Source organism: Saimiri boliviensis, chromosome 5 (assembly GCF_048565385.1).
Source record: "Saimiri boliviensis isolate mSaiBol1 chromosome 5, mSaiBol1.pri, whole genome shotgun sequence".
Classification (NCBI taxonomy): domain Eukaryota; kingdom Metazoa; phylum Chordata; class Mammalia; order Primates; family Cebidae; genus Saimiri; species Saimiri boliviensis.
This window is the reverse complement of record NC_133453.1, coordinates 32,474,629-32,492,312: the sequence shown is the minus strand read 5'-3', so window position 1 is coordinate 32,492,312 and position 17,684 is coordinate 32,474,629. Positions and strand designations below refer to the sequence as shown.

Sequence of the window (17,684 nt, the reverse complement as noted above, 5' to 3'; positions counted from 1 at the left end):
CGGGCTATATAGCTGGAGGGCTGCTGCGTTGGCAAGAACCGCACAAAAGGGGCCCGGGGAGGGGAGCAAGGGCATTTTTGTGTTCTCTTTTTTCTCTTTGCTGTCCTAGTCCACGGGACTCATTGTGGGTTTTGGTCCTATTCTCTCTGGAGTATTCGGATTGCTATCACTGGCTGATGCTGTTGAAAATGTTTGAAAAAAGGTAATTTGGGACATTATTTCATAATAGAAGTGGAGCTTCAGCTATTTCACATATAGTTCACACTCTTATTTGTATAGGTTGGGGGAAAACAAAAAAGTTGAAGTCGGGGAGCAAAAAAAGCAAAGACTCTTAATAAGGCAAATATAAGTCTGTCAGAACTACAGCATAACTTACGTGCCACAATATTGAATACTGTTAGTATTGTTAGTAGGAAGGAAATGGGCTTAACTGAGTGTTGAGAATTTCAAGTTAGTCCTTTAAGAGAACGTCATCAAGAAAGGGTTAAGAAATTGGAACGTTTTATCATGAGAGTTCACAGAACTTCAATCTTTTATGACAGTAAAATACACAGCAAACATGAATCTTCAATATTGGGTCTGTAGCAATCATGCCTGGAAGTAGCCGAGAATTAGATGTTTTTCCTCTTAGCTAATGGTAGTGCTGTGATTCAAAAGAGAGCATAGTTCTAAGACGCTTAATCTCAGAAAGAACTAAAAAGGGAAATACCTAAGTTTGAGGAAATTAGAAAAAGTAATACATTTGAAACAAAAAGACAGGATCTCTTAGCTTGTTATAAAATAAAACTGAATTCCTAAGAAACTTATTTCTTGTAGGATCTAGAATACACATTTGTTCTCTGAATGAGCGAGTACAGGAGGCCTTTGACTCAGAGGAAATTAATTGCATGAACACAAAGGGGAGCTCTGGCTGGAATGATGCAGGGAGAGGAAGGAATAAATATCTAGAAGCTGAACTCTAAGAAGACTTTAGAAAGTACTTACTGGCCTGGAAGAGAACCGTTTGATGGACTGGAAAGAGCACTGGAGTGGAAAATGACCGATGTGTCCAGTTTCTTTCATGTTCAAAGAACTGTTCACAGTCCTCTGTCAACCCCTGGAAGTACTTTGTCTTGTTTTTGAGTCATAAATCTTTGTAAGGGGTACTTATGAATTAAACACCAACTATCTGCAATACAAATTATTTTAATTCTTATTTTCTGGCTTCTTCTTATTCACTATGTAAATGCATGTTTGCAAAGTTGCTTGTGTTTACAGAGTAGAAAATAAGCATCTAGAATCTAAGGAATACACATTATCATTTTAATTAAATTTTTAAAATAAAAATAATAAAAATAACTTGAAAATAATTATTATTACATACAAATGTCCAATGGGTATATATAAAAAATACTCAACATCACTAATTGCCAGGGAAATGCAAGTCAAAATCATAAGGGCATATCATCTCATCACAGTCAAAATGGCTATTATAAAAAGACAAAAAAGAACGAATGCTGGCAAGAATGTGGAAAAAGAGGGATGTTTGTATTCTCTTGGTAGGAGCAAAAAGCAGTATACCTGTTACAGAAAACAGTATGGAATATCCTAAAAAATAAAAATAGAACCACCATATGATCCAGCAGTCTTACTGCTGGACATACATCCAAAAGAAAGGGATGTCTTCACTTCTATGTTTATTGCAGTACTATTCACAAAAATCAAGATATAAAATCAGCTTACATGTCCATGAACAGAAGAATGGATAAAGAAAAGGCAAATTATGTGTGTATATATACATATATATATATAGTATATAGGTACATATACACACACATAATGGAATATTATTTGGCTATAAAAAGAATGCTATCCTGTCATTTGCAGCAACTGACAGCGGTTGCTGGTTGGAACTAGAGGTCATTACGTTAAGTGAAATAAGGTAGGCACAGAAAAACAAAACAAATATTGCATGTTCTCATTCATATGTGGGAGCTAAAAACATTGATCTCATGGAGGTAGAGAGTAAAATATGGGCCAGGCATGGTGTTCACACCTGTAATCCGAACACTTTGGGAGGCTAAGGTCAGGAGTTTAAGATCAGCCTGCCCAACATGGTGAAATCCCATCTTTACTAAAAATACAAAAAATTAGCTGGGTGTGGTGGTGTGTGCCTGTAATTCCAGCTGCTCGGGAGGCTGAGGCACAAAAATCGTTAGAATCCAGGAAGCCAAGGTTGCAGTGAGCCAAGATCGCACCACTGCACTGCAGCCTAGGCAACAGTGGGAGAGACACTGTCTCAAAAAAAAAAAATAAAAAAAAAAAAAAAAAAAAAAAGAGACAGAGAGAGAGAGAGTAAAATAGTGGTTATCAGAGGTTAGGAAGGGTAGCGGGAAATGAAGAAATGAAGAGATGTTGGTTAATGAATATAAAAATACAGTTTGATAGGAAAAAAACAAAAAAGAAAAAAGGAAGAAAAAAATACAGTTTGATAGAAGGAATTAGTTCTAGTATTGGATAGTATAATAGGGAAATTAAAATTTATTGTACATTTGAAAACAGCTGGAAGAAAAGAACTGTAATATTCCCAACAAAAAGAAAAGATAAATCTTTGAGGTGATTACCCTGCTTTGATCATTATACATTGTATATGTGTAATGTACACTGTATATTTTGTATACATGTATCAAAATATCACATGTAGCCCAAAAGTATGTACAACTATGATATATCAACAAAAATATAAAAAATAAAATAATCATTATTTTGCTGAATTGTTTTTGAGTCTGGGCTTCTGTGGGGGGAGTGTGGATGCAGTCACAGTCAAATATGAGAAAGAACCAGGATGTAGACAGTCCTGGAGAGAATGGGCTGAGTGGTTCAATGAAACCTCGAGGGGCACAATGGGGACATCTGTGTGAACCACTGCCTCTGTTGACATGTAGTTGCAGCTGATATTTCGGGTGCATTTGGAAAACCAAAGCAAGGGACTTTGGGCTTGACTTTTCCATTGACCAGGAAGAGAGAAGGCTTCATTTTAGCCTGGGGCTGAAGAAACAGAAAGTGCTATTTCCTATATACTTCATTTATAAAATTTCTCATCTGAAAAGATTTAATGTGTGTCTCAAGCACTTTTAGTAAAAGAAACAGGAAGTTCTGTAGTTCTGGGTTCAAATTTCCCTCCAAAGAAATAGCCATATTTTTGTCTTCAAGATTGTGTTCTTCATTAATACAGCTTTTGCTATAAAACTGTCATCTCTAACTGTGTCACATGATATTTTCATTTTAAATGAGCTACTATTTTTCTTTTTTGAGATGTAGTCTCGCTCTGATGCCCTGCTGGAGTGCAGTGGCTTGATCTTGGCTCACTGCAACCTTTGCCTTCCAGGTTCAGGCGATTCTCCTGCCTCAGCCTCCCGAGTAGCTGGGACTATAGGCAGACACCACCACACCTGGCTAAGTTTTGTATTTTTAGTAGAGATGGGGTTTTATCATGTTGGCTAGGATGGTCTTGATTTCTTGACCTCATGATCTGCCTGCCTCAGCCTCTCAAAGTGCTGGGATTACAGGCGTGAGCTATTGTGCCCGGCCAAGCTGCTACTTTTCAGGCACCTTCATCCTTGTCTGCCACCACCATAATTAGCTAACATTAATCTTGATTGTTCCCAGAATCCTTCACTAAAGATACGCAATTTACCAGTAAAGGCTCAAAACTGACTGTACCAGTGATGGGAACCTAGTTCCCTAACACTTCCCTTTTGAAATTCTAAAGAAAAAGGTTATTTCATGATGGATTGCAAGCTGACTGTCATTTTTATGTGAGAGAAAGAAAGAAAGTAAGTCATTTACAAAATGCATGGATTATTTTTAGACTGGCATTTTGACCAGCTATACAAATTATTGATATTGACTGTATGTAGCAAAACCCTAACTTGAGCTAGTCTCTTTCACCCCTAAAAACTGAGAGAGAGGCCGGGCGCGGTGGCTCAAGCCTGTAATCCCAGCACTTTGGGAGGCCGAGGCGGGTGGATCACAAGGTTGAGAGATCGAGACCATCCTGGTCAACATGGTGAAACCCCGTCTCTACTAAAAGTGCAAAAAAATTAGCTAGGCATGGTGGCACGTGCCTGTAATCCCAGCTACTCAGGAGGCTGAGGCAGGAGAATTGCCTGACCCCAGGAGGCGGAGGTTGCGGTGAGCCGAGATCGCGCCATTGCACTCCAGCCTGGCTAACAAGAGCGAAACTCCGTCTCAAAAAAAAAAAAAAAAAAAAAAAAACTGAGAGAGACATTGGGAGATTCATATATCCTATACCCCAAGACCAGTGGGCTAGAGAAAGGAACAAAGAAGTAGAAAGGTAGGAGGCGGAGGTGAGAGTGGGAAGGAGGGCCAGATGGAGGCAGGAGGTGGAGGTGGCGGAGAACCTGGGACTTCCCCCGGGTTTTTCCCTGTGACTACCTTCTTGGCTGCCTGTGCCCCAGCCAAAGAACGGAAGGCAGGAAGTAGCTGCTCCTATAATGCCACCCTTCATCTGCTGTCTGTTGTGGCAAGAACAGATGGTTTTCCATTCACAGGAAACTGTATTCTGTGGAGGTGCTGTTCCAAAGCAGAAAAAAAAGAAGTGTCGCAGAAAGGTAAAATGTGTAAGGAAGTGTTGAATGTGTAGTGTACCTCATGCCAGGAAAACACTTTTTCTTCCAAAATGTTAAACATATACTGTAAGAAATATGGAAAAGTATTTGATAAACAAAAGTGATTAAATATATATTATTTAGTACTTGGTAAGTACTTGAATTTACAAAGTGATTATATCTTATTTAGTATTAATATTTAGTTTCCTTCCTTCCTTCCTTCCTTCCTTCCTTCCTTCCTTCCTTCCTTTCTCTCTCTCTCTCTCTCTCTCTCTCTCTCTCTCTCTCTCTCTCTCTTTCTTTTTCTTTCGATGGAGTCCGGCTCTGTTGCACAGGCTGGAGTGCAGTGGTGCAACCTCAGCTCACTACAACCTCCACCTCTCCAGTTCAAGCAATTCTCTGCCTCACCCTCCTGAGAAGCTGGGATTACAGGTGCCTGCCACCATGCACAGCTAATTTTTTTTTTTTTTTTTGTATTTTTAGTAGAGATGGGGTTTCACCATCTTGGCCAGGCTGGTCTTGAACTCCTGACCTCGTGATCCACTCACCTCAGCCTCCCAAAGTGCTGGGATTACAGGTGTGAGCCACAGCGCCCAGCCAATATTTAGTATTCTTTCTATGTGGAGCTCTGCAGTGGTAGAGAAATGCCTTTTTTGTTTATTTGTTTTGATTGTTTTCTACATCTCCATTGCTACATATAGCAGGCGCATGGTAGGTGCTCAAAGATTGGTAAGGATCCTAACTCAAGGAAGTTAAGTCTCTAGTGTCTAATAACTGGAGGCTATTGAAATAGAAACTAAACTTGTGGGTGGGTGTGGTGTCTCACTCTGTAATCCCAGCACTTTCAGAGGCTGATGTGGGAGGATCACTTGATCCCAGGAGTTCAAGACCAGGCCTGGCAGCACCGTGAGACCCCCTTTCTACAAAAAATGAAAAAATTAGCCAAGCATGGTGGTGCACACCTGTAGTCCCAAATTCCTAGGAGGCTGAGGTGGGAGGATCACTTGAGCCTGGGAGGTCAAGGCTAGAGTGAGCTGTTTGTGCCACTACCCTCCATCCTGGACAAAATAGAGTGTCCATGTCCCCCAAAATAAATAAATAAAATAAAATAAACTTGCACTATGGGCCGGTAGTCTCACTTCTAGGTCACTGTCTTTTTAAAATTATGGCGCATCAGGATTAGCGTATATGTGCAATGTTATGATTTGCAGCATTGTTGGTAAAAGCAACATGGGAAAAGCCCAATCACCAAAGTGCACAAATGATGAAATGGTCTCGGGGACCTCCAAACAACAGGATGCAATTCAACTATTGAACAGAATAAGGTGCTGAATCCAGATTATAATGCATTTTAAAACCAAGTTGCAGACGACTATGTATAGCATCATTCCGTTTTTGTAAAGAAAAGAAGCATGTTTTTTTTGACAGAGCTATGTAAATAAGAAGAAAACCCCAGAAGGGTGCCCACCAACTATAAACAAGAGCAATGAGGGGCATCAGAAGAATCCCCTCAACTTCTTTGTAGAATTTCTACAGTAGTAAGATTATGGGAGGCTTTTACTTTGAAGGGAAAATTTTAAGTTAAAATAAATTAATTCTCTACTGATGAAAAGACTTGGCTGGACACAGTAGCTCATCCCTGTAATCCCGGCACTTTGGGAGGCCAAGGTGGGTGGATCACAAGGTCAGGAGTTTGAGGCCAGCCTGACCAAAATGGTGAAACCCTATCTCTACTAAAAATACAAACAAACAAACAAACAAAAACTAGCTGGGCATGGTGGCACATGCCTGCAATCCCACCTACTCTGGAGGCTGAGGCAAGAGAATCATTTGAACCAGGGAGTTCAATAACTCAAGGGAGTCAGAGATTGCAGTGAGCCAAGATTGCGCCACAGCACTCCAGCCTGGCTACAGAGTGAGACTCTGTCTCTAAACAAACAAATAAATAGTAAAACAAGACTTGCAATTCTTCTTTTTTTCCTTCTTCTTTTTTTTACTTTTTAGGGCTTTGCTTATGAGCAAGTAGATTTTAGTTTAATCAAAGGCTGCAAAAATTATGGCTTTCTTTAATCACCTTTAAATTTGAGTCTTTTTTGTAGGTAAAGACTTATTTATTTTAACTTTCATTTTAGATTCAGGGGCACACATCCAGGTTTGTAATACAGGTAAATTAATATACAGGTAAATTGTAATAAAGGTAAATTGTGTGTTGTGGGGGTTTGGTGTACAGATTATTTTATCACCCAGGTGATAAGCATAGTACCTGACAGGTAGTTTTTTGATCCTCTTCAACCTCCCAGCTTTCACCCTCAAATAGGCCCCAGCTTCTCTGTGTCCACATGTACTCAAAGTTTAGCTCCCACTTACAAGAAAGAACATGATGCATTTTGTTTTCTGTTCCTGTGTTCATTTGCTTAGAATAATGGCCTCCAGATCCATCTATGTTTCTCGAAAGAACAGGATCTCATTCTTTTTTATGGCTGCATATTATTCCACTGTGCATATGTACCACTTTGTAAAATCCAGCCTACCATTGATGGGCATTTGGGTGGATTCCATGTGTTTGCTGTTGTGAAGGGTGCTGTGATGAACATATCATGCATATGTCTTTATGACAGAATGATGTTTTTTGTAGTTACAGAACTTTTTATGTTTGGGGTGCACTATACCATGCAAGTCTATTTAAAAGATTGATGTGTATCTCTTATTAATTTATTTGCAATAGCTGGACACCATGTATTGATGTGCAGTTTCTGTAATTGACACAACATTTGAGCCGGGGGTAGTACTGACCAAGAGCTACAGTCCCGGACAGGAGCCATTTTCAAACAAAGACGAATGGTCTTTAACTTTGTTCAAAGGTACGGCAATGGCCGGGGTGGCCCTGGCATTAGTTATAAAATACCGTGCCTGAAAGTAACAAAACTGCTGAGCGCGGTGGCTCACGCCTGTAATCCCAGCACTTTGGGAGGCCGAGGTGGGTGGATCACGAGGTCAAGAGACCGAGACCATCCTGGTCAACATGGTGAAACCCCGTCTCTACTAAAAATACAAAAAAATTAGCTGGGCATGGTGGCTCGTGCCTGTAATCCCAGCTACTCAGGAGGCTGAGGCAGGAGAATTGCCTGAACCCAGGAGGCGGAGGTTGCGGCCAGCCGAGATAGCGCCATTGCACTCCAGCCTGGGTAACAAGAGCGAAACTCTGTCTCAAAATAAATAAATAAAAAAATAAAAATAAAGTAACAAAACTACAATCCTTTATGTAGTCTAATCAGGCTGTTGGCCAAGTTGAGTTTGCGCTCAGCACTCATCTGACTTTACCTTTTGTCTGACCCACATTTTGAGTCAGAAGGAAACCTCTGAACCCTTGTTCCTCAAGGTGCTTAGCTGAATGCCTCCCTTCTCACCAGCCAGCCTCCCCCAGGTCTCTGGCATTGCCCTGCCTTTTGTTTTTCAGGCAGGTTACACCCTGCTTCCACCCCAAGTTCTGAGCCTTGTTCAAACTCACTCTACCTTGAAGCTCTTCTCCAACAGACCCCGCTTTCATCCCCATTCGCTGCTTAACTTTTAACAAGGAACATTTAAAGGTGAACTGATTTGCACAATGAAAGAAAGACAGAAGTCAGCAATTGCCAACAATGCAGACTAAATACTTTATTAGGTTCCAAAATGGGAAATCGGGAGTGTTAAGCTATTTTAGTATAAATCCACCACTCTCCGCAAAGAGCCTGCCTTAGCATCCATGGCCCCCCAGTCCTGGCACCGCCTATACTCTTGGGGCTTCAGCAGGAACTGCCGCCCCCGGTAGTTGGGCAGCTCGTAGAGGACCCAGCAGCCCTCCAGCACGTTTAGGGAACGGATCTCGCTGAGGTGGAAGCGGTCCTGGATGCTGGGGCAGTCCTCACTCAGCTCCATCATGAGGCCTTTGTGGTCTTCTCTCTCGTACAGCCGCAGCCTGTGGGAGCCTGTCTACTCAGTCCACAGAAAGAAGGATGGAAAAAAGCAAACGAGTCTCTTTTAGAATTTGTTCAACCAAAGAACAGATGAACTTGATAGGTTGGGGCATGGAATTGTCCATGTAAAATTTAGACAATGTAAAACATAGAAGATTGCTGTGATGTTGTGCGTGGATCTATCTTCTGCTAGCACTTAAATACTGGCATGCTCATTTTCTATTTGACCTGCACTTTGGACCTGAAATTCATTCTTAATTCAGGAGACGGAATTTTTAAGAGGTACAAACTCTAAATTAGAAACCATCAAGAACTCAAATATCTTGATTCCTAATTACCTGTGTTAATTCAAACTACATTTGGGGGAAAATAGAAATTATTTTGACTAGCATTCTTTTAGTAAGAGTATTACCTCTCAAATTTATAAACATATAAATTTACCTCTAAAGTTAAATTTAAAAAATCTTGTACTTCGGTGTAAAGTTAATTTAAATAGTCATTTGAAAAGAGAATTTAACTGATTTTCCAAATTAAGAAAAATTACCTTTTCCAAAGTGGGACACAACCTTTGGCTAGCCTATATTAACAATACAGTTTTGAAGGTTTACTTACTGGTCCACAGTGGAACCTATCTAATTCATTTATCAGAAATTCCTTTACTATAGGCAAAATAATTTGTTAAAAATATTGTCTTTGTATGCCCAACCAGCTTCCCATTTGCAAGTTTTGTTTTATATCCCATTATGATATTACGTTTGTTACAGGCCACTTTTGATTGACTTATCGGTAGCAAAAATTTAAAGGAAAACAGATCCTTCCTCTAAGTGCGTTCTCTCTTACATTCTCTGCTGTTTTTGTGCGTGTTCTCTATCTGGCTTCTGAAGGTGTTTAATGTCCTTCTAACCCTTAGATATTTTTTAATGCAAACCTTCCTCCCTCTAACCCACATTGACAATGCAGTGCGGACACTCCGGCAGCAGGATCGAAATCTAGAAAACTCACTTGGGGGATGAGACAACAGGAGCGGATGGAGTCGCTGAGGCCCATCCATTGCTGGTAGTCAGGATACTCCCCGCGCCGCAGCAAGTACTGCTGACCTTGGTAGTTGGGGCGCTCATAAAGCATCCAGCAGCCGCTCTCCACCCGGATGGAGTTGCAGCGGCTGAAATAGGTCTGCAGGTTGGGGCAGTCGGTGGTGCACTCGTAGCAGCGGCCCTGGAAGGCCCTGTCTTCAAAGAAGGTGATCTGCAAAGGAAGAATCATTCCGAGTTACGTTATTTGCTCCTAACAGGTATTATATAAAGGCAGTTTTTTCCATTTTATTTGTGTTCTGCTCACCTTCCCCATGGCTGGTGGAGACAGATGATGCGAGCTCAGTGCGATGGGGCCGCAGAGTTCAGTGTGATGGTGTCTGTGGCTGCGCAGCCGGTCTATATAGCAGGGCGGCTGCTGCGTTGGCAAGAACAACACAAAAGGGGCCCTCGGCAGTAAGGGGATTTTATGCATCCCTTTAACATGCTGCATTCACTGGAAATGATTGTAGATTGTGTCCTTGTTCTCTGGCATATTCTAACGCTGTCCTGTATATTACTGCTCTGTGTTGCTTTTATTTGGATTCTTAGTGTTTTCTAAATGTATCTGCGCATCAGTCTGCACTTTCGACCTGAAATTCGTGACTCTCCCTATGTGATTGAGTTATTCTCTGTGAATTTTCTGGGGAAGATCTATGCCATTGTAGAATTTCTCCAGGATTCCAGGGAGGTTGTTGAGGTAGAACGCCACAAGCACTGACTCATTTCGCTGGATGGCAGAGACTACTATAGCTTATATTTTTGTCTTTACACAATTTTCCAGTCCAGTGCAGGACATAAATCTAGATTCTTATCTTGGCTAGTTTTGACTTTGTTAACCCAATGCTTTAAGACAGCTCTTAACTTTGCCTTTAATGGGTGCATATCATGTAACTAGAAATCAGGCCCTGGTAGTGAATTTGTAATAACACGCAAGGCAAAGGTTTCTGTGGTCACTGCGCCCAAGACTGAGAAGTACCGTATACTGCTTTATAGATCGCTTTCCCTTTTTCAAGCTTGTGGGAGGCCATAAAGCTTCACAGGCAAGAGTGTGAGCTTTGGATTCGGGCTGCCTGCACTCAGAAGGTCCACTGATTAGCTGCATGGCAAATGGCATAACCACTCAGAGCTTGAGTTATCTCATGGACTATAGTCTGATTAACAAGAAAAAAAAAAGTGAGAAAAAAGAGCAGCCTCTGACATTCAGATGCAGCCTGGCACTCACAGCGAGGACCTGTTATGCCCCTATTAGACATAAGCAGTCTCACAGCATAGCAACTTCAGACAAGACTACTCTGAGACCATGATGAAATGAGATAAAGTAAAGCCACTTCTTAACTTTGTCTAAGTGCAGACCAAAACAAAGTCAATGCTCCACTCTCAAAATCCCAAGCCCCCACTCTCTCAGTCAGTGTACAGCACTGTACCCTTCTCTCTAGCATTCATCAGCCTGGCACTGGTCTGGGCATCAGTCAGCTTTGTGTAGCAGAGGACTGTACACTGGGATCCAGCGGGCTCTGAATAGAGCGGGGAAGGTAGTGAGGTTTCCTTCAGAGGCTGGCATCACCCTATTAACTCTTTGGTTACGAGGATGCAGCTGCATAATCCACACAGCCCAGCCATGCTGGTGGCACCACTCTTCCTGGGCAGCAGGTGCTTAAGAGAAATGTGGTAAAAACAGGGCTAAATGTCAAAGTATTAACTAAAGTATAAAGTATTGCTTTATAGATTGCTTTTCCTTTTCCAAACATGAGGGAGGCCATAAAGCTTCACAGGCAAGAGTGTGAGCTTTGGACTCAGGCTGCTTGCACTCAGAAGGCCCACTGCTTAGCTGCATGGCAAATAACATGACTACTCAGATCATGAGTTATCTCGTGGACTATAGTCTGAATAACAAGAAAAAAAAAAGTGAGAAAAAAGAGCAGCCTCTGACATTCAGATGCTGCCTGGCACTCACAGGACATGTTATTCCATTGTTAGGCATAAACAGCCTCACAGAGTAACAGCTTCAGACAAGGCTACTCCGAGAGATGAAATGAGATAAAATAAAGCCACTTCCTAACTTTGTCTAAGAGCAGACCAAAACAAAGTCAATGCTTCACTCTCAAAATCCCAAGCCCCCACTCTCTCAGCCAAAATGACTAACTGCTACTTCTTTATGAATTACGGGTTTATCCGTGTCCCAGTGTCCCCTCCCTACGGGTAAGATTTCTTGAGATAACTAATCGCAAAATTAATCTTGCTTTCTGCTAACATCTAATCTAGAGTGAGTCCCAGCTTTTTTAGCTCCTTCCCCAAATCACCCGACTGAAGTGCAAATAAGACAGAGGCCTTGGCTGGCACTGCCCTGGCATAGCCTTGGCTGGCACTGCCCTGACATGGCCTTGGCTGGCCATGCAGGGGAGAGGGCCCTCCAAGGCAGACATCCACGTACCGTAAGCCCTGAGATGACTCAGCCCAGGCCCAGGAAGACTCTGAAATCACAAAGTGTGCTGAATGTTGGGCCCTTCTGGGCAGATGACAATTAGGTCTGGCTGGGGTAGGAACAGGACACTCGCTGTTTCTTTCTTTCTTTTTTTTTTTTTTGAGATGGGATCTTGCTCTGTTGCCAGGCTTCAGTGCAGTGGCGAGATGGCTCACTGCAACCTCCGCCTCCCGGGTTCAAGTGATTCTCCTGCCTCAGCCTCCCGAGTAGCTGGGACTGCAGGTGCATGCCACCACGCCCAGCTAATTAATTATTTATTTGTGTATTTTTAGTAGAGACGGGGTTTCACCATGTTGGCCAGGCTGCTCTCAAACTCCTGACCTCAGGTGATCTGCCTGCCTCGGCCTCCCAAATTGCTGGTATTACAAGCATGAGCCACCACACTCGGCCCGTTCTCAGTTTCTTTAAAGCTCCACCAGAGATGCCGACCTGCAGCTGGAGCTAAGAACCACCAGACAGACAAATGCAGAATTCTAAAACTCTCCTTTACCTTCTCCTTAGACTACTCCGACAGCTTCGTCATGATGTCCAAGCCCCAATTTGGCCTCTCTCTGATCCTTCATCTGTGCCGCTATCACACTGGCCTTCCATTGATCTTACCTGAAGAATTAAAAGCAAGAATACAGTGAGTCATTTTAGAGCAGATTTTCATGGTTCCCCTCAAGGCTTGCTGGATCCCATCAGTTACACTGTCTGCTTCATCCAGGATGATGATCGTATGCTGACCTTTGGGAAGGATGACTTTTTGTCGGGCAAACATTTTGATTTGATTCCTCGCAATGTCAATGCCCTTGCCATTTGAAGCATTGAGTTCCAATGTAGCATTCTTCAGTGTTGGGCCCAAGATGCTTATAACTTTGTCATTTCCCAGGGGGGCAGCAAAGATGATGTGAGGCATATTCCCTTCTCTTGCAAAGACCTCCAGCCTGCCCACAGTGTCTTCGTTCCTGATAATTTCCTTCAGCTTTACTTGCCTGTATTTTTCAACCCCACCCTTACGTCCAGATGTGCCCATTTCTTACAACCTGGGCCCTCACCATGTGGCTTGCAGTGGTCGGCCCTGCCAGGAGCCTTACTGGAAGCAGAGTCAGGGTCCTGGGCTGCATGCTCGCCTGTATCACCACTGCTCGCTTGCACCTCCATTCTCTTTTTAATTTTTTTCTTTTTTTGAGATAACATCTTGTTCTGCTTGCCCAGGTTGGAGCAGAGAGAGTAGCATGATCTCGGATCACGCAGCCTCTGCCTCTCTGGCTCAGGGGATTCTCCCACCTCAGCTTCCCGAGAATTTGGGACCACAGGTGCCTGCTACAATGCCTGGCTAACTTTATTTATTTTTTACAGAGACAAGGTCTCACTATACTGCCCAGGCTGGTCTTGAACTCCTGGGCTCAAGCGATCCTCCTGCCTCAGCCTCCCAAAGTGCTGGAATTACAGGAGAGAGTCACTGAGCCCGGCCCATGCCTCCATTGTCTAGTCTCCTCTCCCCCCATGCATCTCTTATGAATGGGGTACATTCTGAGAAATTTCGTTGTTGTGTGAACATCAGAGAGTGTACTTACACAGACCTAGATGGATCGGCCTACCACGCTAGTAAGTATTTGTATATCTAAACAAATCTAAACATAGAAGATGTACAGTAGAAATATGGAAATACGGTATAAACGATAAAAAATTCTACACCTGTAGAGGACACTGACCATGAATGGAGCTTGCAGAACTGGAAGTTGCTCTGGGTGAGTCAGTGAGCAAGGGTGAGGGCGAATGAATGTGAAGGCCCAGGACATTACTGTACACTACCGTAGGCTTCAAAACCACTGTGCACTGAGGCTACACTACCTTGATTTAAAAATGCGTTTCTTTCTTCAGTAATAAACTAACAGTAGTGTACTATAACTTTTTGACTTTAGAAACTTTCTAACATTTTTAAACTTTTTGACCCTTGTAGTAATATTTAGCTTAAAACACGAACATGCTGGTCTGAGTGCGGTGGTGCTTACAACCAACTGATCACAACCAGTTACAGATTTCTTTGTTCCTTTTCCATTTCCACTGCTTCACTTGACTAGAAAAAAAAAAAAAAAAAAAGAAAAAAAACAAACAAACCCCACAAACATTGTATAGCTGCACAAAAATATTTTCTTTTTTTATCCTTATTACATAAACTTTTTTCTTTTCTTTCTTTTTTTTTTTTTTAGTAGAGATGGGGTTTTGCTGTGTTGCCCAGGCTGGTCTCAAACTCCTGGGCTCAAGTGATCTGCCCGCCTTGGCCTCTCAACTTGTTGGGATTATAGGCATGAACTACCGTACCTGGCCTATTCTTTTACTTAAGTTTTTTTGTGAAAATCTAAGACACCAACACACACATGAGTCTAGGCATACACAGGGTGAGGATCATCAGCATTACTGTCTTCCGTTTCCACATCTTGTTCCATTGAAAGATCTTCACAGGCAAAAACACACATGGAGCTGTCACCTATGATAACGATGTTTCTTCTGTAATACCTCCTGAAGGGCCTGCCTGAGGCTGTTTACAGTTAACTATTCTTTTTAAATATAAGTAGAAGGAGAATACTCTAAAGTGACAATAAAACATACAGTAAGCCAGTGGTGGTGGCTCACACCTATAATCCCAGCACTTTGGGAGGCTGAGGCGGGCAGATCACCTGAGGTCAGGAGTTTGAGACCAGCCTGGCCAAGGTGGTGAAATCTCATCTCTATTAAACCTGTCTCAATTAAAAATACAAAATTAGTTGGGCATGGTGGTGTACACCTGTAATCCCAGCTACCCAGGAGATTGAGGCAGGAGAATTACTTGAATCGGGAGCTGGAGGTTGTAGTGAGCTGAGATCACGCCATTGCACTCCAGCCTGGGCAGCAAGAGCCAAACTCCATCACAAAAAAAGAAAGAAAGAAAGAAAGAAATAGTATAGCATAGTAAATGCACAAACCAGTAACATAGTTGCTTATTATGATCAAATATTATGTACTATTGTCCATAACTGTATATACTATGCTTTTATACTGCTGACTGCACAGGCGGTTTATTTATACCAGCATCACCGGATACGTGAGTGATGTGTTGCACTAAGATGTTACACTATGACATCACTAGACGGTAGGCATTTTACAACTCTATTATAATCTTGTGGGACTACTATTATAGATGTGGTCCATCGTTGTATATGTCATAATGACCAAACATAGTTACGCAGTGTGTGCTTGACTGTGTGTGCTTGGTTAAATGAGCAGAGGTCATTTAGGTGATAACCATGTAGACCAAAGTGTCCCAAACAGAGACTGAATAAGGGACCAAGGATCACTGTAACAGAGGCCCTAGCTCTGGTTGACTCTCTCGATGTGTCTTTGGTGACTGTGCAGTAAAGGACAAGAAGACAGGGAGTAATCACTGACCCACCTTTGCTTGAGTCCAAATAATATTCCTCTTGGAAAAAATTGACAGTGCATTTCTTCTTGTTTAAGCAACAGGTGGTTGTGATGGACACTTTTGCCTGGACAAACCCAGAAAGAAGAAAATAATTGAACTTCCAAGGACTGAAAAGGTGAGAATGGGAAACATATTAACATCAGGACCCAACCCCAAGGTAGCAGGGCAGGAAAACTGCAGAAGCAGCCCCTAATGAAGGGAACCCTCTGAGGGCATAACTCAGCATGACAGTTCTTGGCAGTTCTTTATGTAGTAGCTGCTTCTTTAGTATCTTTGCTTGGTGGGCATTTATAAGATTAAATAGGCAAGACGACATCATAAATTCAAAGGGAGGAAAGAGTGAAAAAAGGAAGAAAAAGGCTTAAATCCAGACTTAGTATTACAAACTAGGATACGCAGGAAACACTGTGTAGGGTGTCTGAGTGTCGACTACGAAGGCTGACACTGGAATTATCTCAGATTGTTGGTTCATCTCAATAGGGAAAAGATTGGTGGGATTCTGTGGGGTATCTTTTCTTCCATTCCTCTCTTTGAGGTCCCAGGATTTACTTTAAACAGAGGAGGAAAGGAAGAAGTGAAGGGTAGAATTAGGAGTTATTTTGGGCATAATCTCTTCCCCAGGCCATTCCCCAGTATTGACTTTCTCTTTATGTTGGAATTAGGAGGAGGACATCTTTTTCTTTGCCTATATCCCAGGAATAGGAGTAACCAATTTGTTTTCTCTCTCTCTCTCTCTCTTTTTTTTTTTTTCCCTGAGATGCAGTCTCACTCTGTCTCCCAGGCTGGAGTGCAGTGGTGCAATCTTGGCTCACTGCAACCTCTGCTTCCTGGGTTGGAGCAATTCTCTTGCCTTGGCTTCCAGAGTAGCCGGAATTACAAGTGTGTACCACCACGCCCGGTTAATTTTTGTATTTTTAGTAGAGATGGGGTTTCGCCATGTTGACCAGGCTGGTCTTGAACTTCTGACCTCAGGTGATCCATCCACCTCAGCCTCCCAGAATTCTGGGATTACAGGCATGAGCGCCCAGCCAGGAGTAGCCAATTTCTAAGAATAATGACTTGATCAAAGAGATTTAGGAACTCTAATCTCTTCCAGTTCAGATGTTTTAGAATAATTTCCTTGCCTAAAGACTGCGATTTACTTTTATTTTTATTTTTTAAGACAGAGTCTCTGTTGCCCAGGCTGGAGTGCAGTGGTACTACCTCAGCTCACTGCAACCTCTGCCTACCAGGTTCAAGCGATTCTTGTGCTTCAGCTTCCCTAGTAGCTGGGATTATAGGCTTGTGCCACCATGCCAGCTAATTTGTATTTAAATTTAGTAGAGATGAGTTTTTGGCATGTTGGTCAGGGTGATCTCAAACTCCTGGCCTCAAGTGATCTGCCTGCCTTGGCCTCCCAAAGTGTTGGGATTATAGGTGTGAGCCACTGCACCCGGCCAAAATATGTGATTTTATGTCTTCTAGGAAAATAGCGTGAAATTTAGCACTCCAAGCTTTTGGTTTTTAAAATTATGTTTGACATATTACTGTTGACAAACAGAGGACTCTGATTAATATCTCCAGGAAGCCATCACTATTGTTGCGAGTTTAAAGGTTAAAAAGCTGAGATTTAGGAAGAGTTAACACTAAATAATTCTAGATTCTGATTTTTTTTCCAGGAAATAAATCTTTATATATGTTTGTACTTTCTATATATACACACATACAGTGGACTAAACATGCATCCTAGTTTGCCTAGAACAGTTCTGGTTCATGCCTCTGTAATTATGAATAGTATATACTTTCACTCTCAAAAATGACCCAGTGCAGGCCAGGCATAGTGGCTCATGCCTGTAATCCCAACACTTTGGGAGGCAGAGGTGGGTAGATTACTTGATGTCAGGAGTTTGAAACCAGCCTGGCCAACCTGGTGAAACCCCATCCCTACTAAAAATACAAAAATTAGCTGGGCATGGTGGTGCATGCCTGTAGTCCTGGCTACTTGGGAGGCTGGGCAAGAGAATTGCTTGAACCAGGAGTCAGAGGTTGCAGTGAGCCGAGATCGCCCCACTGAACTCCAGCCTGGGTGACAAAGTAAGACTCTATCTCAAAAAACAAACAAACAAAACCAAACCTAAAACT

The 17,684-nt window shown here is 42.3% G+C and overlaps 2 protein-coding genes across 2 annotated transcripts; both read right to left on the bottom strand.

The window, feature by feature from the left end:
• Positions 1-8,239: 8,239 nt before the first annotated feature.
• Positions 8,240-9,946, bottom strand: CRYGC (crystallin gamma C). Its single transcript, XM_003925600.2, has 3 exons — positions 9,902-9,946; positions 9,566-9,808; positions 8,240-8,579 (listed from the first exon to the last, which is right to left on the bottom strand). The coding sequence occupies exons 1-3, from the start codon at positions 9,908-9,910 to the stop codon at positions 8,307-8,309; spliced, it is 525 nt and encodes a 174-aa protein (XP_003925649.1). The 5' UTR covers positions 9,911-9,946; the 3' UTR covers positions 8,240-8,306.
• A 1,091-nt stretch (positions 9,947-11,037) lies between these two features.
• LOC101035439 (replication factor C subunit 2-like) lies at positions 11,038-13,261 on the bottom strand. The gene is made up of 3 exons (XM_003925732.1): positions 13,168-13,261; positions 12,710-13,108; positions 11,038-11,153 (listed from the first exon to the last, which is right to left on the bottom strand). The coding sequence occupies exons 1-3, from the start codon at positions 13,259-13,261 to the stop codon at positions 11,038-11,040; spliced, it is 609 nt and encodes a 202-aa protein (XP_003925781.1).
• Between the last annotated feature and the right edge of the window lie 4,423 nt (positions 13,262-17,684).